The sequence below is a fragment of the Cetorhinus maximus genome, chromosome 1 (assembly GCF_964194155.1).
Source record: "Cetorhinus maximus chromosome 1, sCetMax3.hap1.1, whole genome shotgun sequence".
NCBI classification, from domain to species: domain Eukaryota; kingdom Metazoa; phylum Chordata; class Chondrichthyes; order Lamniformes; family Cetorhinidae; genus Cetorhinus; species Cetorhinus maximus.
In genome coordinates, this window is record NC_135879.1 from 247,024,159 (window position 1) to 247,050,053 (window position 25,895).

The 25,895-nt window shown below is 48.0% G+C and overlaps 1 protein-coding gene across 1 annotated transcript in view; it reads left to right on the forward strand.

The window, feature by feature from the left end:
• The window catches only part of LOC144688630 (disintegrin and metalloproteinase domain-containing protein 19-like), a 61,618-nt gene that overhangs the window by 25,057 nt on the left and 10,666 nt on the right, over positions 1 to 25,895 (forward strand). Inside the window, exons 5-6 of the mRNA XM_078555431.1 lie at positions 9,334 to 9,403; positions 19,720 to 19,796. Coding sequence (XP_078411557.1) covers positions 9,334 to 9,403; positions 19,720 to 19,796 — 147 coding nt within the window. The remainder of the gene's footprint in view (positions 1 to 9,333; positions 9,404 to 19,719; positions 19,797 to 25,895) is intronic.

Here is a 25,895-nt window from a genome sequence, read left to right on the forward strand (position 1 = left end):
TTACAGCACAGAAGGAGGCATTCAGTCCACTGCCTCCATTCTGGCTCTGAGAGGAGCAATCCATTCAGTCCTATTGCACCGCGTTAGCCCAGTCAACCTGCACATTTCATTTTTTCAAGTGCCTGTTCAATTTCCATTGGATTTCATTGATCATCTCAGTTTCCACTCGCTCGTGGGCAGCAAGTTCCAGAACATTAACACTCAAAAAAAACACAACAACACAAAAAAAATAGGAGCAGAAGTAGGTTCCGGGAGCGAGAGGAGCCGGATCTGTGTGGGATCAGGATCCGGGAACGAGTGGAGCCGGACCTGTGTGGGATCAGGATCCGGGAACGAGTGGAGCCGGACATGTGTGGGATCAGGATCCGGGAACGAGTGGAGCCGGACATGTGTGGGATCAGGATCCGGGAACGAGTGGAGCCAGACCTGTGTGGGATCAGGATCCGGGAACGAGTGGAGCCGGACATGTGTGGGATCAGGATCCGGGAACGAGTGGAGCCGGACATGTGTGGGATCAGGATCCGGGAACGAGTGGAGCCGGACCTGTGTGGGATCAGGATCCGGGAACGAGTGGAGCCGGACCTGTGTGGGATCAGGATCCGGGAACGAGTGGAGCCGGACCTGTGTGGGATCAGGATCCGGGAACGAGTGGAGCCGGACATGTGTGGGATCAGGATCCGGGAACGAGTGGAGCCGGACATGTGTGGGATCAGGATCCGGGAACGAGTGGAGCTGGACATGTGTGGGATCAGGTTCTGGGAGCGATAGGAACCGAAACTATGTGGGAGCAGGTTCCGGGAGCGGGAGGAGCCGGAGCTCGGTCGGAGCAGGTTCCGGGAGCGGGAGGAGCCGGAGCTCGGTCGGAGCAGGTTCCGGGAGCGGGAGGAGCCGGAGCTCGGTCGGAGCAGGTTCCGGGAGCGGGAGGAGCCGGAGCTCGGTCGGAGCAGGTTCCGGGAGCGGGAGGAGCCGGAGCTCGGTCGGAGCAGGTTCCGGGAGCGGGAGGAGCCGGAGCTCGGTCGGAGCAGGTTCCGGGAGCGGGAGGAGCCGGAGCTCGGTCGGAGCAGGTTCCGGGAGCGGGAGGAGCCGGAGCTCGGTCGGAGCAGGTTCCGGGATTGGAAGGAGCCGGTCCTGTGTGGGAGCAGGTTCCGGGGTTGGGAGACGTTGGAATTTTGTGGGAGAAGCTTCCTGGAGCGAAGGAGCCGGACCTGTGTGGGAGCAGGTTCCGGAATTTTGCGGAGTTGGTGTTGTGTGTGATTAAATACAGGGGCCAATATGGGAGTGAGAGGAGCCGGACCTGTGTGGGAGCAGGTTCCGGGAATGAGAGGAGCCGGACCTGTGTGGGAGCAGGTTCCGGGAATGAGATGAGCCGGACCTGTGTGGGAGCAGGTTCCGGGAGTGAGATGAGCCGGACCTGTGTGGGAGCAGGTTCCGGGAGTGAGATGAGCCGGACCTGTGTGGGAGCAGGTTCCGGGAGTGAGATGAGCCGGACCTGTGTGGGAGCAGGTTCCGGGTTTGGGAGAATCTGGGCCCTTCCTGAGCTGCTCCTGGATTTGAAAAAAGTGTTCGAGTGACATCACACGAAGTCTGTGAGCTGATTGGTCGTTGAGCAGCTGCTGTTAGGGTTTGTGTTTCAATCCCAGTAATTTTCAGAAACATAAATTTCTAAACTAGCGCATGGAAAGTAAGAATTTATAGGCACGGGTGAGGGAGCTGATTTGTGAGTCAGGGGCGTAGAATTTCTCCTTTCTACTGATCTCCAGTTCATCGTTAAGAGCTCAGGAGTAAGGTTAAAGTAAGTGAAAGGAAGTAAAGTAACTAAAGTTAAAGTAAACAAGTGATTTGAAAGTTTAAGGATAAGCCACGGCAGGACAGCTGAGCCAAGAGGAATGCCCATCCTGCGGCATGTGGGAAGTCGTGGACACTTCTCGTGACCCAGACGAGCCCATGTACAGGAAGTGTCACCGGCTGCACAAGCTTCAGCTCCGCCTTTCAGAGCTTGAGCAGCGGCTGGAGTCACCGAGGTGCATCCGTGAGGCAGAGAACTACGTGGATAGCACGTTTAGAGAGGTGGTCACAATGCAAGTTAGGGGCAAGCAGGCAGATAGGGAATGGGTGCTCGCCAGGCATAGCAAGAGAAACAGGCAGTAGTGCAGGAGTCGCCAGAGGTCCCGCTCACTAACAGGTTTTCCGTCCTGGATATCGGTGAGGGCGATGGATCCTTGGAGGAGTGCAGCAAGAGCTAAGCCCGTGGCACTATGGGTGGCCCAGCTGTACAAGAAGGGAGGAAGAAAAGCGGAAGGTACTGATAGGGGATTCTTTAGTTAGGAGAGCAGACAGGCGTTTTTGTGGCCATCAACGTGACTTCAGGATGGTTTGTTGACTCCCTGGTGCTCGGGTCAATGACATCACAGAACAGCTACAGGACATTCTTGTGGGGCAGGGCAAACAGCCAGAGGTCGTGGTACTAACAACATAAGTAGGAAGAGGGATGTGGCCCTGCAATCAGGATTTAGGGAGCTAAGTAAAAAATTAGCAAGCAGGACCTCTAAAGTAGTAATCTCCGGATTACTCCCATTGCCATGTGCAAGTGAGCACAGAAATAGGAAAATGAGACAGATGAATGCGTGGCTGGAGAGATGGTGCAGGAGGGAGGGCTTTAGATTCCTGGGACGCTGGGACTGGCTCTTGGGGAGATGCCACCTGTACAAGCCGGATGGGTTGCATTTGAACAGAGCTGAGACTGAGTTCCTTGCGGGATGTTTTGCTAGTGCTGTTAGGGAGGGTTTAAACTAACTCAGCAGGGGTGTGGGAACAAGGAGAGAATATTAGAAAATAATATCAGGGTGCACGGAATGTTGGGAGAGGTGGATAGCACAAAAACAGAGAATAGTAAGTTAATAGATGGGGTTGGAGTAAGGGAGCAAGTAATGAAGTCTAATTCAGGGTTACACTGCATGTATGTGAATGCAAGGAGTATAGTTAATAAAATTGGGGAGTTACAGGCACACAGATAGCCTTGCGGGATTATGATGTTGTGGCGGTAACGGAGACGTGGTTTAAGGAAGGGCAGATCTGGGTGCTAAATATTCCTTGTTACAAGGTGTTCAAAAAAGATAGGAAAGGGAAAAAAGGAGGAGGGTGGCATTTTTGGTTAAGGACAGTGTTGCAGGACTGGAGAAAGAGGATGTGTCAGAGGATTCATGGACAGAATCGATTTGGCTAGAGCTAAGACATAAGAAGGGTGCAATTCCATTGCTCGGTGTAATATATGGACCATCAGCTACTAGTAAGGATATAGAGGAACAAATCTGCAAGGAAATTACATCACAGAGAAGTTATAATGGCGGATTCTAATTACCTGTATATAGTAACGAGGATCAGGAAAGAAGGGCTCTAGAGTAATTGATTTAAAAGGTTTAATTTAAAGGGATAAGTCATGGCAGGAGAGCTCAAAGCCGTGGTGTGCTCTTTGTGCTCCATGTGGGAAGCCGGCGACATTTCCAGCTTCCCACGGGGACCGGCATGTGTGCAGGAAGTGTGTCCAGCTGCAGCTCCTGGAAGCTCGGGTTTCAGAGCTGGAACGGCGGCCGAGGACACTGTGGAGCATTCGCGAGTCTGAGAGCATCGCGGATAGCACATTTAGAGAGGTGGTCACACTACAGATGAAGGGACTTGAGGAAGGAAGGGAATGGATGACCACCAGGCAGTCCAAGAGAAACAGGCAGGTAGTTCAGGAGTCCCCTGGGGTCCCGCTCGCAAATCGGTATTCCATTTTGGAGGCTGGTTCCTCCAGGGAGTGCGGACAGAGCCAAGCTTCTAGCACCACAAGCAGCCTGTCTGTGTAGGAGGGGAGGAAGAGCAATAGTAATAGGGGATTCTATAGTCAGGGGAACAGATAGGCGCTACTGTGGCCGTCAACGTGACTCCAGGATGGTATGTTGTCTCCCTGGTGCCAGGGTCCGGGATGTCACTGAAAGGCTGCAGAGCATCCTGAAGGGGGAGGGTGATAAGGCAGAGGTCATGGTACATGTTGGTACCAATGACATAGGTAGAAAGAGGGAGGATGTCTTGCATCAAGAAATCAGGGAGTTAGGCAGTCGACTAAAAAGCAAGACCTCTCGGGTTATAATCTCTGGATTACTCCCAGTGCCATGTGCTAGTGAGCACAGAAATAGGAGAATAGCGCAGATGAATACATGGCTTAAGAGTTGGTGCAGGAGGGAGGGTTTTAGATTCCTGGATCACTGGGACCGTTTCTGGGGAAGGTGGGACCTGTACAAGCGGGACGGTCTACATTTGAACCAGAGCGGGACTAACATCCTTGTGGGCGGGTTTGCTAGTGCTGTTGGGAGGAGTTTAAACTAATTGGGCAGGGGGAAGGGACACAGAATGTTAGCAGAATAGGGACACATCATAATACAGTAAAACAATCAAGTCAGAGGGAGTACAGCTGCATTAAGCTACAAGGGAGTAAGGCAAGGCTGGATGGTCTCTACTTTAATGCAAGGAGTATTACAGGTAAAACGGATGAGATGAGGGTGCGATAAAAGCAAAAAACTGCGGATGCTGGAAATCCAAAACAAAAACAAAAATACCTGGAAAAACTCAGCAGGTCTGACAGCATCTGCAGAGAGGAACACAGTTAACATTTTGAGTCCGAATGACTCTTCATCAGAACCGTGGATTGACATGTGGAATTGTGATACAGTAGCCATCACTGAGACGTGGTTGAGGGAGGGGCAGGATTGGCAGCTCAACATTCTGGGATATAGAATCTTCAGGCGAGACAGGGGAGGGGGTAAAAGAGGAGGAGGCGTCGCATTATTAGTTAAGGAGTCAGTTACTGCAGTAAGGAGAGATGATATTTTGGTGGGGGCATTGAATGAAGCTTTGTGGGTAGATCTTAGGAATAAAAAAGGGGCAGCCACATTATTAGGTGTTTATTATAGACGCCCAGATAGTCAGCGGGAAATTGAGGAGCAAATATGTGCACAATTTGTGGAGGTGTGTATAAACAATAACAATAGAGTAATTATATTAGGTGATTTCAACTTTCCCAACATTAATTGAGATAGACATAGTGTTAAGGGCTCGGATGGGGTGGATTTCTTGAAATGTGTACAGGAGAACCTTTTAGGTCAATATGTAGAGGGTCCAACAAGGGACAGCGCAGTGCTGGACCTAATTCTGGGGAATGAAGCCGGACAGGTGGCTGAGGTGGTGGTGGGTGAGCATTTTAGTGATAGTGACCACAACTTGGTACAGTTTAAGTTTGTTATGGACAAAGAACTAGACAAGTTGCAAAAATATGTTTTGGATTGGGAGAGAGTGGATTTTAGTAAAATAAGGCAGGATCTGGCCAAGGTAGACTGGGAACAGTTACTTGTGGGGAAATCTACAGAGGAGCAGTGGGGGGTGTTCAAAAAGGAAATGAGGAGGGTACAGACTCAACATGTTCCCTCTAGGGTGATAGGAAGGAGTAACAAGCCCAGAGAACCATGGATGACCAGAGATATTCAGGATATGATGAGAAGGAAAAGAGAGGCTTTTAGCAGGTACAAGGGAAGCAAATCAGCGGAGGCATTAGTGGAGTACAGAAAGTGCAGGGTGGAGCTTAAGAAAGCAATTAGGAGAGCAAAGAGGGGATATGAGAAAGCTCTGGCTGGTAAAAGTAGGGAAATTCCCAAGATATTCTATAAGTATATCAATGGGAAGAGGATAACCAGGGAAAGAGTAGGGCCCATAAGGGACCAAGGGGGCAATCTATGGGTGGAGCCAGAGGACATCGGTAGAGTGTTGAATGAATACTTCACATCCGTCTTCACCCAAGAGAATGAGGATGAAGGTATTGAACTCGGGGAGCGAGACTGTGAGGTTCTTAAGCAAATTGATATAGGGAGTGACAAGGTACTGGAGGTGTTGGCAGGCTTAAAAGTGGACAAATCTCCAAGTCCGGATGATTTGTGTCCCAGACTGCTGAGGGAGGCAAGGGAGGAGATCGCAGGGGCTCTGACCCAACTTTTTAATTCCTCTCTGGCCACGGGGGAGGTGTCAGAGGACTGGAGAACAGCTAATGTGGTTCCGCTATTTAAGAATGGTTGTAGAGATAAGCCAGGGAACTACAGGTCAGTGAGTCTCACGTGAGTGGTAGGGAAACAATTGGAGAAAATTCTGAAGGATAGAATCTATCTCCATTTGGAGAGGCAAGGTTTGATCAGAGATAGTCAGCATGGCTTTGTCAGAGGGAGGTCATGCCTAACAAATTTGATTGAATTTTTTGAGGAGTGACAAGGTGTGTAGATGAGGGTCGTGGTGTTGATGTAGTTTATATGGATTTCAGCAAAGCCTTTGACAAGGTCAAACATGGGAGACTTATAAAGAAGGCAAAGGCACATGGGATACAGGGTAATTTGATAAGGTGGATTCAAAATTGGCTTATTTGTAGGAGACAGAGGGTGATGATAGAAGGATGCTTTAGTGACTGGAAGCCAGTGTCCAGTGGCGTACCACAGGGATCTGTGCTGGGTCCCCGATTATTTGTCATTTATATAAACGACATAGATGACTATGTGGGGGGTAGGATTAGTAAGTTTGTGGATGACACAAAGATTGGCCGGGTGGTTAACAGTGAGGTTGAGTGTCTTGGGCTACAGGAAGATATAGACGGGATGGTCAAATGGGCAGATAAGTGGCAGATGGAATTTAACCCTGGATGAGCACTTGGCACGTCATAATGTTCAAGGCTATGGGCCAAGTGCTGGTAAATGGGATTAGGTAGGTAGGTCAGGTGTTTCTCACGTGTCTGTGCAGACTCGAGGGGCCAAAGAGCCTCTTCTGCACCGTGTGACTGTGTGAAATAACTTCACCCTGCATGGTAAAATGCTGTGTTTGTACGGGTAACTCTTAGCTTCCAGCAATCGCTCCCATGTGAGAAGATTAGGTGCGAGATGAGAATAGTCTGATTTTATTTGTTCCCATTTGCAACAACCTCGAGCGACACAGTCTGATTGAAAAGTGAATCTGACGGCAGACCATTCCACAGAACAACAATTCTAACATGGGACCTTGTCCAGCATCAAGAGCAACAAGACTTGAACTCATTTCGAGGAACATTTCTGATGAATAATTTTACTCGTTCAGTCCTTCCATTGCTGTTTTGGTGTTTTGGGATTTATTCTGGCTTAACGCTCAGTATCCAATGCCAATGACCTCTTGTGGACGATGGCTAATTGAGGATGGATCTTAATTAGGTTCAGATAGCGCGTATCATACATGGACAAACCAATCGACCCTGCCGTCCACTCTAACTGTGTGGGACATTGTGTAACAATGCTGTTAACATTTAAAGGAGAAATTTAAAGGAGGACATAAGTTTAAGGTGAGGGGCAGGAGGTTTAGGGGGGATGTGAGGAAAAACTTTTTTACCCAGAGGTTGGTGACGGTCTGGATCGCACTGCCTGGGAGGGTGGTGGAGGTGGGTTGCCTCACATCCTTTAAAAAGTACCTGGATGAGCACTTGGCACGTCATAACATTCAAGGCTATGGGGCCAAGTGCTGGTAAATGGGATTAGGTAGGTAGGTAGGTCAGGTGTTTCCCACGTGTCGGTGCAGACTCGATGGGCCGAAGGGCCTCTTCTGCACCGTGTGATTCTGTGATTCTGTGAAATCCAATCATCCAGGAATTGACCAACAGAAAGATGCCACACGGGTTTGGATGGGATTTTCTGGACCTGCTGAGACGGGTTTTCTCACAGCGGATGCGGTGAGCCATTCAAATGTACTCTGGCGGCACAGGAGGATCCCGCCAGTGGGAGGGGCAGGAAAATTCTGGCCTTCATGTTTTTACACAAAATCGTACTCGATTGTCTATATCAAAAAGAATAAAACAGAGTAAGCGCTACGAACTTAACGCTGTAGCTTATCAAGACTATAAACTCAGTTCTACGTTTTACTTTCCCTTAAGAATTCTCCTAATCCACAAAATCTCTTTTCCTGGGACTAGCCCCAAGACGAATGCCACAGCTCACTGGAATTCACTTGAATTCTCCTTAGAATTTGAGCTATTCTTCAAACTACAAATTGCATTGGATCATTCCACGAGCTTTTGGCTAAGCAATCCTCCAAATTCTTTGCAGACCTCACGACTGTGGACTCTTCATTTCAAGCACTGCCTTCTTTCTTGGGGATTTAAACTACAGGAACACCCCTTGATCCATTAATGGCTCTCCATGCACCCACAGCTTCTGTGCAGTACCTGACCTGTTTATTTTGCGCTGCCTGCTTCAGTCTGACTGACTGCTGGCTTCTTTCTGACACAAGGCTCAATGAGGACCACTGCAGAGTTTTCTATGAACTACAAGCTGGAGCAAATATCCCAGCTGCTTTTCCCTCGTGAAATCCACCTGAACCCCCTGCTTTGTTTGGCACATACACACACAGATAAATTTAAGAAAAGAACCTTCCAACCAAGGCTCCACCCTGACTCACAATCTTATGGCAGTGTGGTGCATGGCCTGTTCCCAGGCAGAAATGCAAATGAGCTGCCTTTCAATTTCCAGAACTTTTCCTGGATCCTTTGAAACCATATGAGTAACTTGTATCATGGGGTAAATGGTGGTATAATGGTAATGTTGCCAGATTAATAATCCAAAGCCCAGGCTAACGTTCTGGGGATATGGTTTAAACTCTACCATGGCAGCTGGTGGAACTTAAATTCAATGAATCAAATAAATCTGAAATTGAAAGCTGGCCCTAGTGATGGTGGCTTGAGAAGCTATCGTTGATTGTTCTAAAAACCCACTGGGCTCACTAATGCCCCATTTAGGGAAGGGAATCTACCGTCCTTACCTGATCTGGTCTACACGTGACTGCAGGCCCACAGCAGTGTGATTGACTCGTAACTCCCCTCTGAAATGGCCGAGCAAGCCACTCGGTTAAAGGGCAATTAGGGATGGGCAACAAGTGCTGGCCTTGCCAGTGAGGTCCACGTCCCATGAAAGAATAACAAACATTCTAATAATGACAGGACAATGCTTCCCAGGTATGTTGCTATCATTGTGAAGCTGAGAGCAAGGTCTTTGACCTTTAGGATCTGACCTTTCTGGTTCTGACCTCTTCAATCAGCAATGCTCAAAACTTTTAAGTGTAACCATCCCCGGCTTGTTGGAGTTGCATTTACACCCGAGGAGCTTTTCACTTTTCCAATCAGATGCTCCCATTTTGCGACAATTAAAACTTTAACTCTTAAAACTAAAAAGTTATTTTCTAAAATATATAAACCGTGATCCAGATTTTCGCAAAAGATTTTCACTTTCTGTTTTTTTTCCCCCACAGACTCAAAGAACTGAGAGAGTTCCAGGCATCAGGCTCCGATTCAAATGGGACAAAGAAGGGCACTAATCTGGTGAGCAATGTCTTCAAACTGAGATCCATTGACTTTTAAATACACCGATGGTGCACATATTTTGATCATTTATTTCCTCCCCACCACTGTGGTGGGTATACAAATAGTCATTTGGTATTACGGAACTTGAGTATGGCTGCAAAAAAAGGAGACGTGTCTAAGCTTTTCGTCTTGCACTCATCAGGACACTTCACAAGAACACCAGTATCAAAGGGAAACAACAATTTATACTGCATGTGAGGAGATTGCTGATTGGTTGGCAAGTGGCATGGCATGGAGAATGCACCAGTGATGGTTACTGACAGTTAGCTGCCAGGCATTGTTTGAAATTTAAGCCAGGTAGCTTGAGCCCGATTGGTCGAGGCTTTGCCCTGAGGAATGAGTCAGTGAATGGCTGTCACTTATTTTGTTTAGCTGAAACAGGGGCATAGTGCGTTCATGTTCTTTCTGCTTGCAAAGAACAAGACCCTGTGGACTGAGATCAAACTGAAGTCCATTGACTTTTAAATACACTGATGGGGCACATATTTTGATCATTTATTTCCTATACCTTCCAGTACAGGTAAATGCACCACACGAGTGGCATTTGCCACTAAGAGGAGGCTGCCACCAAACCAAATAGACGTTCTGCCTGTCACACAAATGAGTAATGTGGTATATGAATTTCAGTGCCAGTGTGATGGTAGGTGTGTGGGCCACACGTACCACAGACTGGTGGATTGTATCGAGCAGCATGTCCCAGCCACTGTTTGCAATGGGCAGGGTACAGATGGCATCCAAAACAAAAATAAAAATACCTGGAAAAACTCAGCAGGTCTGGCAGCATCTGCAGAGAGGAACAGTTAACGTTTCGAGTCCGTATGACTCTTCAACAGAACTAAGTAAAAATAGAAAAGAGGTGAAATATAAACTGGTTTAAGTGGGGTGGGGGGGGGACAGGTAGAGCTGGATAGAGGGTCAGTGATAGGTGGAGATAACCAGAAGATGTCACAGACAAAAGGACAAAGAGATGTCGAAGGTGGTGATATTATCTAAGGAATGTGCTAATTAAGGGTAGAAAGCAGGACAAGCAAAGTACAGATAGACCTAGTGGGGGTGGGGTGGGGGGAAGGGTTTGGGTTTGGGTTTGGGTTTGGGTTAGGGTTAGGGTTAGGGTTTGGTACAGATAGACCTAGTGGGGGTGGGGTGGGGGGAAGGGATCGAAATAGGCTAAAAGGTAGAGCTAAAACAATGGATGGAAATACATTTAAAAATAATGGAAATAGGTGGGAAAAGAAAAATCTATATAAATTATTGGAAAAAAAAAGGGGGGGGGATCGGAAAGGGGGTGGGGATGGAGGAGAGAGTTCATGATCTAAAATTGTTGAACTCAATATTCAGCCCGGAAGGCTGTAAAGTGCCTAGTCGGAAGATGAGGTGCTGTTCCTCCAGTTTGCGTTGAGCTTCACTGGAACAGTGCAGCAGGCCAAGGACGGACATGTGGGCATGAGAGCAGGGTGGAGTGTTGAAATGGCAAGCGACAGGGAGGTCTGGGTCAAGCTTGCGGACAGACTGAAGGTGTTCTGAAAGGCGGTCACCCAGTCTGCATTTGGTCTCTCCAATGTAGAGGAAACCGCATTGGGAGCAGCGAATGCAGTCGACTAAATTGAGGGAAGTGCAAGTGAAATGCTGCTTCACTTGAAAGGAGTGTTTGGGCCCTTGGACGGTGAGGAGAGAGGAAGTAAAGTGGCAGGTGTTGCACCTTCTGCGGTTGCATGGGAAGGTGCCGAGGGAGGGGGTTGAGGTGTAGGGGGTGATGGAGGAGTGGACCAGGGTGCCCCGGAGGGAACGATCCCTGCGGAATGCCGCCGGGGGGATGAAGGAAAGATGTGTTTGGTGGTAGCATCATGCTGGAGTTGGCGGAAATGGCGGAGGATGATCCTTTGAATGTGGAGGCTGGTGGGGTGATAAATGAGGACAAGGGGGACCCTATCATGTTTCTGGGAAGGAGGAGAAGGCGTGAGGGCGGATGCGCGGGAGATGGGCCGGACACGGTTGAGGACCCTGTCAACCACCATGGTTGGAAAACCTCGGTTAATGAAGAAGGAGGACATGTCAGAGGAACTGTTTTGAAAGTGGCATCATCAGAACAGATGCGACGGAGGCGAAGGAACTGAGAGAATGAGATAGAGTCTTTACAGGAGGCGGGGTGTGAGGAGCTGTAGTCAAGGTAGCTGTGGGAGTTGGTAGGCTTGTAATGGATATTGTTGGACAGTCTATCACCAGAAATTGAGACAGAGAGGTCAACGAAGGGAAGGGAAGTGTCAGAAATGGACCATGTGAAGATGATGGAGGGGTGGAGATTGGAAGCAAAATTAATAAATTTTTCCAGGTCCAGACGAGAGCACGAAGCAGCACCGAAGTAATCATCGATGTACTGGAGAAAGAGCTGTGGGAGGGGGCCGGAGTAGGACTGGAACAAGGAATGTTCCACATACCCCATAAAGAGACAGGCGTAGCTGGGGCCCATGCGGGTACCCATAGCCACACCTTTTATTTGGAGGAAGTGAGAGGAGTTAAAGGAGAAATTGTTCAGTGTGAGAACCAGTTCAGCCAGACGGAGGAGAGTAGTGGTGGATGGGGATTGTTCGGGCCTCTGTTCGAGGAAGAAGCTAAGGGCCCTCAGACCATCCTGGTGAGGGATGGAGGTGTAGAGGGATTGGACATCCATGGTGAAGAGGAAGCGGTTGGGGCCAGGGAACTGGAAATTGTTGATGTGACGTAAGGTGTCAGAGGAATCACGGATGTAGGTGGGAAGAGACTGGACAAGGGGAGAGAGAAGGGACTCAAGATAGTAAGAAATGAGTTCCATGGGGCAGGAACAGGCTGACACGATCGGTCTGCCGGGACAGTTCTGTTTGTGGATTTTGGGTAGAAGGTAGAAGCGGGCTGTCCGAGGTTGGGCGACTATCAGGTTGGAAGCTGTGGAAGGAAGATCTCCAGAGGAGATGAGGTCAGTGACAGTCCTGGAAACAATGGCTTGATGTTCCGTGGTGGGGTCATGGTCCAGGGAGAGGTAGGAGGAAGTGTCTGCGAGTTGACGCTCAGCCTCCGCGAGGTAGAGGTCAGTGCGCCAGACAACAACAGCACCACCCTTGTCAGCGGGTTTGATGACAATGTTGGGGTTGGACCTGAGAGAACGGAGTGTAGTAAATTCAGAGAGAGACAGATTAGAATGGGTGAGAGGAGCAGAGAAATTGAGACGGCTAATGTCACACCGACAGTTCTCAATGAAAAGATCAAGAGAAGGTAAGAATCCAGAGGGAGGGGTCCAGGTGGAGGGAGAATATTGGAGGTGGGTAAAAGGATCCGTTGAACGGGGAGAGGACTCCTGCCCAAAGAAGTGAGCACGGAGACGAAGGCGGCGGAAGAAGAGTTCAGCATCGTGCCGAGCCCGAAATTCATTGAGATGAGGGCGTAAGGGTATGAAACTAAGTCCTTTGCTGAGCACTGAACGTTCAGCATCGGAGAGGGCAAGGTCAGGGGGTATAGTGAATACGCGGCTGGGGCTGGGGTTGGAAGATGGGGTGGGGACGGAGGGACAGGCAGGGGTGGAGGGTCCTAGATGGGTGTTGGTGTCGATGAGTTGTTGGAGCTTGCGTTCCTTTGCACTTGAGAGAAAGAGAAAAAGTTTCTTGTTGAGGCGTCGGATGAGACGAAGAATAAAATGAAACTGGGGGCACGCGGACTTTGAAATAGGGTGTGGCGGTGCTGCTGGAGGGAGAGGTCTAGTGTGTTCATATGGCGGCGCATGGCACTGAGTGTGGATCTCAGAATGCGACGGGAACAGCAGTCCGAGGAGCGTTGTATGTCCCGGAGATACCTGTAATCCTGGGTGGGTTCGAAACAAGAGGGATGGAATTTCAGTTGAAATCCACGTGGGGTAAGTCGGAGACGGAGACAGTCACTGAGAAAGGAAATATGGCTGTGAAAGCGGGTTTTAGTAAACACCTTGTCAAACACCAGGAGAGAAATGGAAAGCAATGAAGGTGAACAGGGCAAAAGAGAGATACGGAAATCCTGTCGGAGAGAAGAGCAATACTTCTTCAAGGTAGGCATTCCTGGAAGAGAAGTGGCAGTCAATTAAACACTGAGATAAAAACAAAAAACTGCGGATGCTGGAAATCCAAAACAAAAACAAAAATAAAAATACCTGGAAAAACTCAGCAGGTCTGGCAGCGTCTGCGGAGAGGAACAGTTAATGTTTCGAGTCCGTATGACTCTTCAACAGAACTAAGGAAAAATAGAAGAGGTGAAATATAAGCTGGTTTAAGGGGGGTGGGACAGGTAGAGCTGGATAGAGGGCCAGTGCTAGGTGGAGATAACCAAAAGATGTCACAGACAAAAGGATAAAGAGGTGTTGAAGGTGGAGATATTATCTAAGGAATGTGCTAATTAAGGGTAGAAAGCAGGACAAGCAAAGTACAGATAGACCTAGTGGGGGTGGGGTAAGTGGAAGGGTTAGGGTTAGGGTTAGGGTTAGGGTTAGGGTTAGGGTTTGGATTAGGGTTAGGGTTAGGGTTAGGGTTTGGGTTAGGGTTTGGTACAGATAGCCCTAGTGGGGGTGGGGTGGTGGGAAGGGATCGAAATGGGCTAAAAGGGAGAGATAAAACAATGGATGGAAATCCATTTAAAAATAATGGAAATAGGTGGGAAAAGAAAAATCTATATAAGTTATTGGGAAAAAAAGGGGAAGATTGGAAAGGGGATGGGGATGGAGGAGAGAGTTCATGAACTAAAATTGTTGAACTCAATATTCAGCCCGGCAGGCTGTAAAGTGCCTAGTCGGAAGATGAGGTGCTGTTCCTCCAGTTTGCGTTGGGCTTCACTGGAACATTGCAGCAAGCCAAGGACAGACATGTGGGCAAGAGAACAGGATGGAGTGTTGAAATGGCAAGCGACAGGGATGCCATCCAACTGGCCTGTGCTTGCAAAACTCAAAACACAGTGTCCGACATTCGATGGGATTCGGCGATTGGATAACGTTTGCTAAATAATCCTCAGTGTGCTCAGAATTAAGCTGACAACCAATTTAAGATTGTCAGTCAGGCTTGCACAGTCTGGTGCAGTTGCATGTACTGGAAGCTACATATATGAATACATATAGTTCTTTGCAGACTGAAATAATGCGTACCCACACTCCTCTCGTCTTTTAGCCACTTTGCTGGCCAGACGCACCATAATTCTTCCATTGGTGGTTATTGTTGGCCACAGGTTACAAAAGTCCTTGGTGATTGATAAGGCTTCCTTTACATCCTCCTGGGCAGCTTTCTCTGATGTGTATCCTGTGTGTAGCTTAGCATTCCACCAAGAGCTGAAGACCTTTCCTGCCAGGGCTCTGCCTGCCAGATGAAAATCTCCCAGAGTGAATGAATCTGAAACCTGGGGGCAGAATTATTGCTCCACACCCCATAGAGATAGTTATTTCGGTCGGTTACCACTGAGTTGGGGATGCCGGGACTGCTCGAAAGACCCCCCTTCAGGGGCCCCACCAAGATTGTTACGGTAGAGTTGCCGAGTGGCCTTAAGGTATTGCAGGACCACGTGGCATCATGTTGCATTTCCACACAGCACTCGCCTGTCGTCATAAGCAATGCACCCTCAGTTCCATTTGTTACCCATCCATGTCAGCCCAGTTTATACACTGACACAGCCTGTACCACATCTAGGGACTTAACCTGATAGCCCCTCTCTATGGGGCATGATCAACAAGAATTTGAGGATATCATTTGCCGCCCTACCCCCCAGTCGCTGATTTTGTGACCAATAATTGTCTCCTTTCTGGTGACAGGTTAATCAGGCTCAAGCTGCCAATTTCAGTGCCTGAGCACAGTTCCCAATCTGATCTCTTCAATGTTCTGCTATTCTGTTGTTAACGGAATATCAGGCCAACACAGCACAGACTCAACTCTCAGATTGTAAACCTGTCGAGCCTAATGTACTCTGCCCAACAGGCTTAATCCTTTCAATAAACCTATTCTTTGTAAATCTATTGTTGTGAGCACATATTCAGTGTGTTGTGCCACAAACCTCAGTCCTCTAGCGTTTTCCTGCACCGACCATGAGGTACTGTCAGTTATACTCGAGATTTTCCAAGAGTTTAGGACTGAATTAGCAATGCCAAATAAGCCCGCAATATCCCCAAAGACACTACGTTCCCTTCTTCCCTTTGGTTTCTCAATCCAAAGAGCGGTGTGATTTTATAATCTTCATCAGCGGCCGCAGCTAATGTTTGCTCCAAGTGACCGATGTTGGTTGGTCACTGCAACCCTCCTTTAAGGCTGTGATTACACTGCTCAGGTTATAAGTAACCTCTCGTGTAGTCACGGTAACATTGTGTAACAATACTTCGGAGTTTCCCATTCGAATTCTGCCATCATCAGGGGGTGACACTGCGGTGGGGGGCATTAAGTTGGCTTCTGATAACCACACGTTGTCAGATTATAACATCTTGCATCTGCACAGCATAATTGATGAAAAGCATCAGTGCACAATTCCTGTCAGTGTTACCCCTCATGCCCCAGTTCTCCAGTGAAGGGAGGCAAATCAGTGCATCCGGCAGGGGCCATGACTCGACTGTGAATGAACACCTCATCAATTGGAACCTCTTTGTCTTCGCATCTCATATGTACTTGGTCCCACCTCAGGACCATATATATTCTTAATCTCTGTTGCTCTGTCTGAGCAGTTACTATGAACGGTGATATATTTCCAAGTCAGGATGGTGAGTGACTTGGAGGGGAACTTCCAGGTGGTGGTGTTCCCATCTATCTGCTGCCCTTGTCCTTCTAGGTCGTAGTGATCGTGGGTTTGGAAGGTGCTATCGAAGTAGCTTTGGTAAATTCCTGCAGTGCATCTTGTAGATGGTACACACACTGCTGCTAGTGTGTGTCAGTGGTGGAGGGAGTGAATGTTTGTGGATGTGGTGCCAATCAACTGGGCTGCTTTGTCCTGGATGGTGTCAAGCTTCTTGAGTGTTGTGGGAGCCACACTCATCCAGACAAGTGGGGAGTATTCCATCACACTCCTGACTTGTGCCTTGTAGATGGTGGACAGGCTTTGGGGAGTCAGGAGGTGAGTTACTCACCGCAGGGTTCCTAACCTCTGACCTGCTCTTGTAGCCACAGTATTTATATGGCTAGTCCAATTCAGCTTCTGGTCAATGGTAATCCCCAGGATGTTGATAGTGGGGGATTCAGTGATGGTAATTCCATTGAATGTCAAAGGGCGATAGTTGGATTCTCTCTTGTTGGAGATGGTCTTTGCCTGGCACTTGTGTGGCGTGAATGTTATTTGCCACTTGTCAGCCCAAGCCTGGATATTTTCCAGGTCTTGCTGCATTTGGACATGGACTGCTTCAGTATCTGAGGAGTCACAAAAGGGGCAGAAAATTGTGCAATCATCAGCAAACATCCCCACTTCTGACCTTATGATGGAAGGAAGGTCATTGATGAAGCAGCTGAAGATGGTTGGGCCGAGGACACTACCCTGAGGAACTCCTGCAGTGATGTCCTGGAGCTGAGATGGCTGACCTCCAACAACCACAACCATCTTCCTTTGTGCTAGGTATGACTCCATCCAGCGGAGAGTTTTCCCCCTGATTCCCATTGACTCCAGTTTTGCTCGGGCTCCTTGATGCCACACCCGGTCAAATGCTGCCTTGATGTCAAGGGCAGTCACTCTCACCTCACCTCTGGAGTTCAGCTCTTTTGTCCATGTTTAAACCAAGGCTGTAATGAGTGTTCCCGGCAGAACCCAAACTGAGCGTCAGTGAGCAGGTTATTGCTAAGCAAGTGCCGCTTGATAGCACTGTTGATGACCCCTTCCATTACTTTACTGATGATGGAGAGTAGATTGAGGGGGTGGTAATTGGCCAGGTTGGATTTGTCCTGCTTTTTGTGTACAGGACATACCTGGGCAATTTTCCACATAGCCGGGTAGATGCCAGTGTTGTAGCTGTACTGGAACAGCTTGTCTAGGGGCGCGGCAAGTTCTGGGGCACAAGTCTTCAGTACTATTGCCGGAATATTGTCAGTGAACATAGTCTTTGCAATATCCAGTGCCTTCAGCTATTTCTTGATATCATGTGGAGTGAATTGAATTGGCTGAAGACTAGCATCTGTGATGCTGGGGACCTCCAGAGGAGGCTGAGATGGATCATCCACTCGGCACTTCTGGCTAAAGATTGTAGTAAATCCTTCAGCCTTATCTTTTGCACTGATGTGCTGAGCTCCCCTATCATTGAGGATGGGGATATTTGTGGAACCTCCTCCTCCAGTGAGTTGTTTAATTGTCCGCCACCATTCACGACTGGATGTGGCAGGACTGCAGAGCTTAGATCTGATCAGTTGGTTGTGGGATCGCTAAGCTCTGTCTATCACTTGCTGCTTATGCTGTTTGACATGCAAGTAGTCCTGTCTTATAGCTTCACCAGGTTGACACCTCATTTTTAGCAGCCTGGTGCTGCTCCTGGCATGCCCCCCTGCACTCTTCATTGAACCAGGGTTGATCCCCTGGCTTGATGGTAATGGTAGAGTGGGGGATATTCTGGGCCATGAGGTTACAGATTGTGTTCGAGTACAATTCTGCTGCTGCTGATGGCCCACAGCGCCTCATGGATGCCCAGTCTTGAGTTGCTAGATCTGTTTGAAATCTATCCTATTTAGCACGGTGGTAGTGCCACACAACACGATGGTGGGTATCCTCAATGTGAAGGAGGGACTTCATCTCCACAATGACTGTGTGGTGGTCACTCCTAACGATACTGTCATGGGCAGATGCATCTGCAGCAGGCAGGTTGGTGAGGATGAGGTCAAGTATGCTTTTCCCTCTTGTTGGTTCCCTCACCACCTGCCGCAGACCCAGTCTAGCAGCTATGTCCTTTAGGACTCAGCCAGCTCGGTCAGTAGTGGTGTTACTGAGCCACTCTTGGTGATGGACATTGAAGTCCCCACCCAGAGTACATTCTGCACCCTTGCCACCCTCAGTGCTTCCTCCAAGTGATGTTCAACATGGAGGAGCCCTAACTGAGCCACTGTGGGAGGGCGGTACGTGGTAATCAGCAGGAGGTTTCCTTGCCCATGTTTGACCTGGTGAGCCTACATGGGGTCCAGAGTCGATGTTGAGGGCTCCCAGGGCAACTCCCTCCTGACTGTATACCACTGTGCCACCACCTCTGCCGGTGGGACAGGACATACCCAGGGACGGTGAGGGTGGAGTCTGGGACATTATCTGTAAGGTATGATTCCCTGAGGATGACTATGTCAGGCTGCTGCTTGACTAGTCTGTGAGACAGTTCTCCCAATTTTGGCACCAGCCCCCTGTTGTCATTTCTGGTGCCTCGGCCAATGCCAGAACATTCACCCATTCTCATTTCTTTTTGTAGCCTTTGTAGCGGTTTTGAGTAGCTTGCTAGGTCATTTCAGAGGGCATTTAAGAGTCAACCACATTTGCTGTGGGCCCCGAGTCACGTGTAGGCCAGAACGGGTAAGGACAGCAGATTTCCATTCCTGAAGGTGGGATTTAAACCCATGTCCCCAGAGCATCAGCCTGAGCCTCTGGATTACTATCCCGGCAACATTACCATTACACCACCAGCTCCTCAGGGAGTCCTGCCCAGCGTAGCTGGTTTTGAGAGATTGGTGCCTCGATGCTGCACCAGTTGGCTTGGGAGAGGATGGAGCAGTTGGAAATTCCTATAGCTGGACTTGGATCTTGCAAATCCACCACCTGGTGACACTTGCCCGGTGATTTGAGTTGCTGCCGTAGGGTGTCCAAATTTCCCAGGTATATAGGAGCATGGCGATCACTGCTGCCTAGTTTTGTTTTATTCGTTTATGGGATGTAGGTGTCGTTGTCTAGGCCAGTGTTTATTGCCCATCCCTAATTGCCCTTGAGATGGTGGTCGGGAGAAAGTTTAACATTTCAAATGTCGTATGAATATTGTAGGGAATGAAAACTCAGCCTTTGCAAAATGGCCAATCTCAGCAGTGATGATGGGTCATAACACTGAGGAAATGGGGAGAGGGGCCACTACTCGGGCCTGATATCTGTGAATCTTCACACCACCACCAAAAACCCTTACCCTCCTCTCTGAGAGAATCTCTCCCAGCATCAATTAAACTACAGCCCCAGGCCCCTCACTCCCAAGTTCTTGTTACATTTGCTCCCTGATGCTAATCCCACTTAAAATATGGAATAAGAATTGTCAATGTGTTGTCTTGGGATGTAATGAGTGCCAGGAGGTTTAATGCTCAGATTTAACCATCTTCCCGCAGCATCATTGTCACTATGAGGGCTCCGTCAGAACATTCCCTGGATCCAAGGTCTCTGCAAGTGTCTGCTCAGGGCTAAGGTAAAAGATGGATTTTACTCATTTACTGAAACTGAAATATTCCAGTTATTAGTATGTACATTGTTAGCTCAGTTAAGGTAACAGTTACTCACTGTGTAACTGTACTGGGATGTGTTTATTCAGCAGGGTAAGGGTTACTCACTGTGTAACTGTACTGGGATATGTTTATTCAGCAGGGTAAGGGTTACTCACTGTGTAACTGTACTGGGATATGTTTATTCAGCAGGGTAAGGGTAACTCACTGTGTGACTGTACTGGGATGTGTTTATTCAGCAGAGTAAGGATTACTCACTGTGTAAATGTACTGGGATGTGTTCATTCAGCAGGGTAAGGGTTACTCACTGTGTAACTGTACTGGGATGTGTTTATTCAGCAGAGTAAGGATTACTCACTGTGTAACAGTACTGGGATGTGTTTATTCAGCAGGGTAAGGATTACTCACTGTGTGGCTGTACTGGGATGTGTTTATTCAGCAGTGTAAGGGTTACTCACTGTGTAACTGTACTGGGATGTGTTTATTCAGCAGGGTAAGGATTACTCACTGTGTAACTATACTGGGATGTGTTTATTCAGCAGGGTAAGGATTACTCACTGTGTGACTGTACTGGGATGTGTTTATTCAGCAGTGTAAGGGTTACTCACTGTGTAACTGTACTGGGATGTGTTTATTCAGCAGAGTAAGGATTACTCACTGTGTGACTGTACTGGGATGTGTTTATTCAGCAGTGTAAGGATTACTCACTGTGTAACTGTATTGGGATGTGTTTATTCAGCAGGGTAAGGATTACTCACTGTGTAACTGTACTGGGATGTGTTTATTCAGCAGGGTAAGGATTACTCACTGTGTGACTGTACTGGGATGTGTTTATTCAGCAGGGTAAGGGTTATTCACTGTGTAACTGTACTGGGATGTGTTTATTCAGCAGGGTAAGGATTACTCACTGTGTGACTGTACTGGGATGTGTTTATTCAGCAGGGTGAGAGTTACTCACTGTGTAACTGTACTGGGATGTGTCTATTCAGCAGGGTAAGGATTACTCACTGTGTAACTGTACTGGGATGTGTTTATTCAGCAGAGTACGGGTTATTCACTGTGTAACTGTACTGGGATGTGTTTATTCAGCAGAGTAAGGATTACTCACTGTGTGACTGTACTGGGATGTGTTTATTCAGCAGGGTAAGGATTACTCACTGTGTAACTGTACTGGGATGTGTTTATTCAGCAGGGTAAGGGTTACTCACTGTGTAACTGTACTGGGATGTGTTTATTCAGCAGGGTAAGGGTTACTCACTGTGTAACTGTACTGGGATGTGTTTATTCAGCAGGGTAAGGATTACTCACTGTGGAACTGTACTGGGATGTGTTTATTCAGCAGGGTAAGGATTACTCACTGTGTAACTGTACTGGGATGTGTTTATTCAGCAGGGTAAGGGTTACTCACTGTGTAACTGTACTGGGATGTGTTTATTCAGCAGAGTAAGGTTTATTCACTGTGGAAATAAGCTGGGATTTGTTAATTCAGCTGAGGAAGTGTTCTCCCTCTTAGGTTGCACCTCAGCATCGAGGATGACTTGCTTCCACTCCCGCTCCATGCATAGTAAAATAGCTCATAAGCCCAACATGCAATCTGCACACATACGGACGGTGCTTGAAGCAGTGGGTAGATGGATTGTTTGAGTTTGTAAACTCCATCTGACAGTTTCAACTTTGCTTCTGCATGTTTGCAACCAGCCTCTCAGTGTGTCCTGTGCCTCCCCGTAGGTGCTCTCTCTCCATTTTGTTTGGTCACAAATCAGGATCTCCCTCAGTCTGTGGGCATACTCTATCTCTTGAGGGATGCCTTGAGGACAAACCTGGAGCATTTGTGCTATTCTGCTGGGATTGTCCCACTGCGATGATATTCTGAGTTGAGCAGTTTCTTCAGTCGCCTGGTGTCAGACCTATGACTGGCATGTCCTCCCCAGCCAAACTGGATTTGAGTCATGAGCAACCTGCTGCTGGGCAAGTTGGCTTGGGGGAGGATACTGCTGTCTGAAGTGTCTACACCAATGGTAAATGTCGTATTCTCACAAACAATCCTGATAAGTCCAAGACAAAAAGCTTCCACATCATGTCTCTTTTTTAGCAACACTCAAGTTCTGGACTATCCAATGACTAAATGATATTTATCTGTTCTTTGGAGACTTTAACCATTCAGGCAGTAGGAGACTATCTGTTGACATAATGTAAGAAACATTAATTAAGCAATAAAAGTTCATTCTTAACAAAGTTAGGTGCAACTTGTTGGGAAAGAGAGATAGTTTAAATAAGTTATCTTGGTATTGCAGCTAAGCTAAACAAAGAAGGGTAGAAGAATTGGACTTGCCTAGCCACCGGGGGCCAGAGAGACAGGCCCCTCCCACACTCATGCACAGAAGAAGAAAGACAGCAAATTTAATTTGAGCCTGTGGAGCTCTGTTGGTCTTTTAAAAGCAGCTGCCAGGAAGGGATGGAGCAAAGGGGATAGATAGCCAATCAGAAGCCAAGGAAAGCCCCAGAAATCCAGGGTAGTGGAAGAGGGGAAAGTCCAGTGAAGACCCTCTAGTCATAGAAAGGACAGGAACCTGGAAAAGGTCCTGCTCAGTGCAGTTAAAAGTGAGGGGCAGAGAAAGGCTCCAAGATTCAGGTTTAAAGCTTCAAGCTGCAGAAAGCAGATTTAAAGAGAGAACAGCTTTCAAGAGGCGAGGAGGTCCAAAGAGACAACCGAAGGTCTGGAACTCTTTGCTATGGGCATGTGAAGCAGAGGTACTGTTGATGGCTGAGTCAGTGAGGGAGCATGTGGAAGACAGCTTTGATGCAAGCAGCGACCCATGGAAGAGGAACATCAGAAGGAGAATTCTAAGAGAAATCTGAGAGAAAGCATGGTTTGGGAGAAGATTCCAAAGCGGGTTCTTGGAGAGTGGAGATTGGAAACTCTCGTGTGAAAGACAGAGTTCAGTGAGACCAGTCGGCTAGCAGTGTGAAAAGCACAGCCCATGTGCATGATTGGTGGTGCGCCGAACTCTGACCCGGGCAGCGTATGATCATTCTCTGATTGGTTGAGCTGGTGCGGGATCATTTAATGATGGTCTTCAGTATGCTTGCACATGAGCAGGGGGAACAGCTCATCCTGAGTGAGACACAGCCAGAGTGAGTGTGGGTATTGGCAATTTGGTGCACAGTGGGAATTCGGTGCAGAGGGGAAGATGTGCTCTTTGCATTTTTACTTTGCTATCCAACTTCTTAAATCTTCAGAGAGCGGTCTTGCCCTGCTGCAGCAGTAGAGGCTACAAGGGAGAGGAGTGACTGGTAAGTAGTGGGTAAGGTCAGGTAAGTATTTACTACTTTTATCGCTTATAGTTTAAGGTTTTTTTGTAGTTTACAGTTTGTATATTCTGTAGTAACGAGGATCAGGAAAGAAGGGCCCTAGAGTAATTGATTTCAAAGGTTTAATTTAAAGGGATAAGTCATGGCAGGAAAGCTCAAAGCCGTGGTGTGCTCCTTGTGCTCCATGTGGGAAGCCGGCGACATTTCCAGCTTCCCACGGGGACCAGCATGTGTACAGGAAGTGTGTCCAGCTGCAGCTCCTGGAAGCTCGGGTTTCAGAGCTGGAACAGCGGCTGGGGACACTGTGGAGCATCCACGAGTCTGAGAGCATCGCGAATAGCACATTTAGAGAGGTGGTCACACTACAGATGAAGGGATTTGAGGAAGGAAGGGAATGGATGACAACCAGGCAGTCCAAGAGAAACAGGCAGGTAGTTCAGGAGACCCCTGGGGTCTTGCTCACAAATCGGTATTCCAAATTGGAGGCTGATGAGGGCGCTGGTTCCTCCAGGGAGTGCAGACAGAGCCAAGCTTCTGGCACCACAAGCAGCCTGTCTGTACAGGGGGGGAGGAAGGGAGTAAGAGCAATAGTAATAGGGGATTCTATAGTCAGGGGAACAGATAGGTGCTACTGTGGCCGTCAATGTGACTCCAGGATGGTATGTTGCCTCCCTGGTGCCAGGGTCCGGGATGTCACTGAACAGCTGCAGGGCATCCTGAAGGGGGAGGGTGATAAGGCAGATGTCATGGTACATGTTGGTACCAATGACATAGGTAGAAAGAAGGAGGAGGTCTTGCATCAAGAATTCAGGGAGTTAGGCAGTAGACTAAAAAGCAAGACCTCTCGGGTTGTAATCTCTGGATTACTCCCAGTGCCACGTGCTAGTGAGCTCAGAAATAGGAGAATAGCACAGATGAATACGTGGCTTAAGAGCTGGTGCAGGAGGGAGGGTTTTAGATTCCTGGATCACTGGGACCGTTTCTGGGGAAGGTGGGACCTGTACAAGCGGGACGGTCTTCATCTGAACCAGAGCGGGACTAACATCCTTGTGGGCAGGTTTGCTAGTGCTGTTGGAAGGAGTTTAAACTAATTCAGCAGGGGAGGGGACACAGAATGTTAGCAGAATAGGGACACATCATAATACAGTAAAACAATCAAGTCAGAGGGAGTACAGCTGCATTAAGCTACAAGGGAGTAGGGCAAGGCTGAATGGCCTCTACTTTAATGCCAGGAGTATTACAGGTAAAATGGATGAGTTAAGGGTGAGGATTGACACGTGGAATTGTGATATAGTAGCCATCACTGAGACGTGGTTGAGGGAGGGGCAGGATTGGCAGCTCAACATTCTGGGATATAGAATCTTCAGGCGAGACAGGGGAGGGGGTAAAAGAGGAGGAGGAATTGCATTATTAGTTAAGGAGTCAGTTACTGCAGTAAGGAGAGATGATATCTTGGAGGGGGCATCGAATGAAGTTTTGTGGGTAGAGCATGGGAATAAAAAAGGGGCAGCCACATTATTAGGTGTTTATTATAAACCCCCAGATAGTCAGCGGGAAATTGAGGAGCAAATATGTGCACAATTTGTGGAGGTGTGTAAAAACAATAACAATAGGGTAATTATATTAGAACAAAGAACAAAGAACAAAGAAAAGTACAGCACAGGAACAGGCCCTTCGGCCCTCCAATCCTGCGCCGATCATATTGCCCGTCAACTAAAACATTTTGCACTTCCGGGGTCCGTATCCCTCTATTCCCATCCTATTCATGTATTTGTCAAGCTGCCTCTTAAACACCACTATCGTACCTGCTTCCACCACCTCCTCTGGCAGCGAATTCCAGACACTCACTACCCTCTGCGTAAAAAACTTGCCCCGCACATCTCCTCTATAGTTTTCTCCTCTCACCTTAAATCTATGTCCCCTAGTAATTGACTCTTCCACCCTGGGAAAAAGCTTCTGACTATCTACTCTGTCCATGCCACTCATAATTTTGTAAACTTCTATCAAGTCGCCCCTCAATCTCCGTCGCTCTAGTGAGAACAATCCAAGTTTCTCCAACCTCTCCTCATAGCTAATAACCTCCAGACCAGGCAGCATCCTGGTAAACCTCCTCTGCACCCTCTCCAATGCCTCCATATCCTTCTGGTAATGTGGTGACCAGAATTGCATGCAATATTCCAAGTGTGTCCTAACCAAGGTTCTATACAGCTGCAGCATGACTTCCCAGGTTTTATACTCAATACCCCTGCCAATGAAGGCAAGCATGCCATATGCCTTCCTTGACTACCTTATCCACCTGCGTTGCCACTTTCAGTGACCTGTGGACCTGTACACCCAGATCCCTCTGCCCGTTGATGCAATTAAGGGTTCTGCCATTTATTGTATAATTCCTACCTGTATTAGAACTTCCAAAATGCATTACCTCGCAGTTGTCCGTATTAAACTCCATCTGGCATTTCTCCGACCAAGTCTCCAACCGATCTATATCCTGTTGTATCCTTTGACAATCCTCTTCACTATCTGCAACTCCTCCAACCTTAATGTCGTCCGCAAACTTACTAATTAGCCCAGTTACATTTTCCTCCAAATCCTTTATGTATACTACAAACAGCAATGGTCCCAGCACTGATCCCTGCGGAACTCCACTAGTCACAGCTCTCCATTCAGAAAAGCACCCTTCCACTGCTACCCTCTGTCTTCTATGACCAAGCCAATTCTGTATCCATCTTGCCAGCTCACCTCTGATCCCGTAC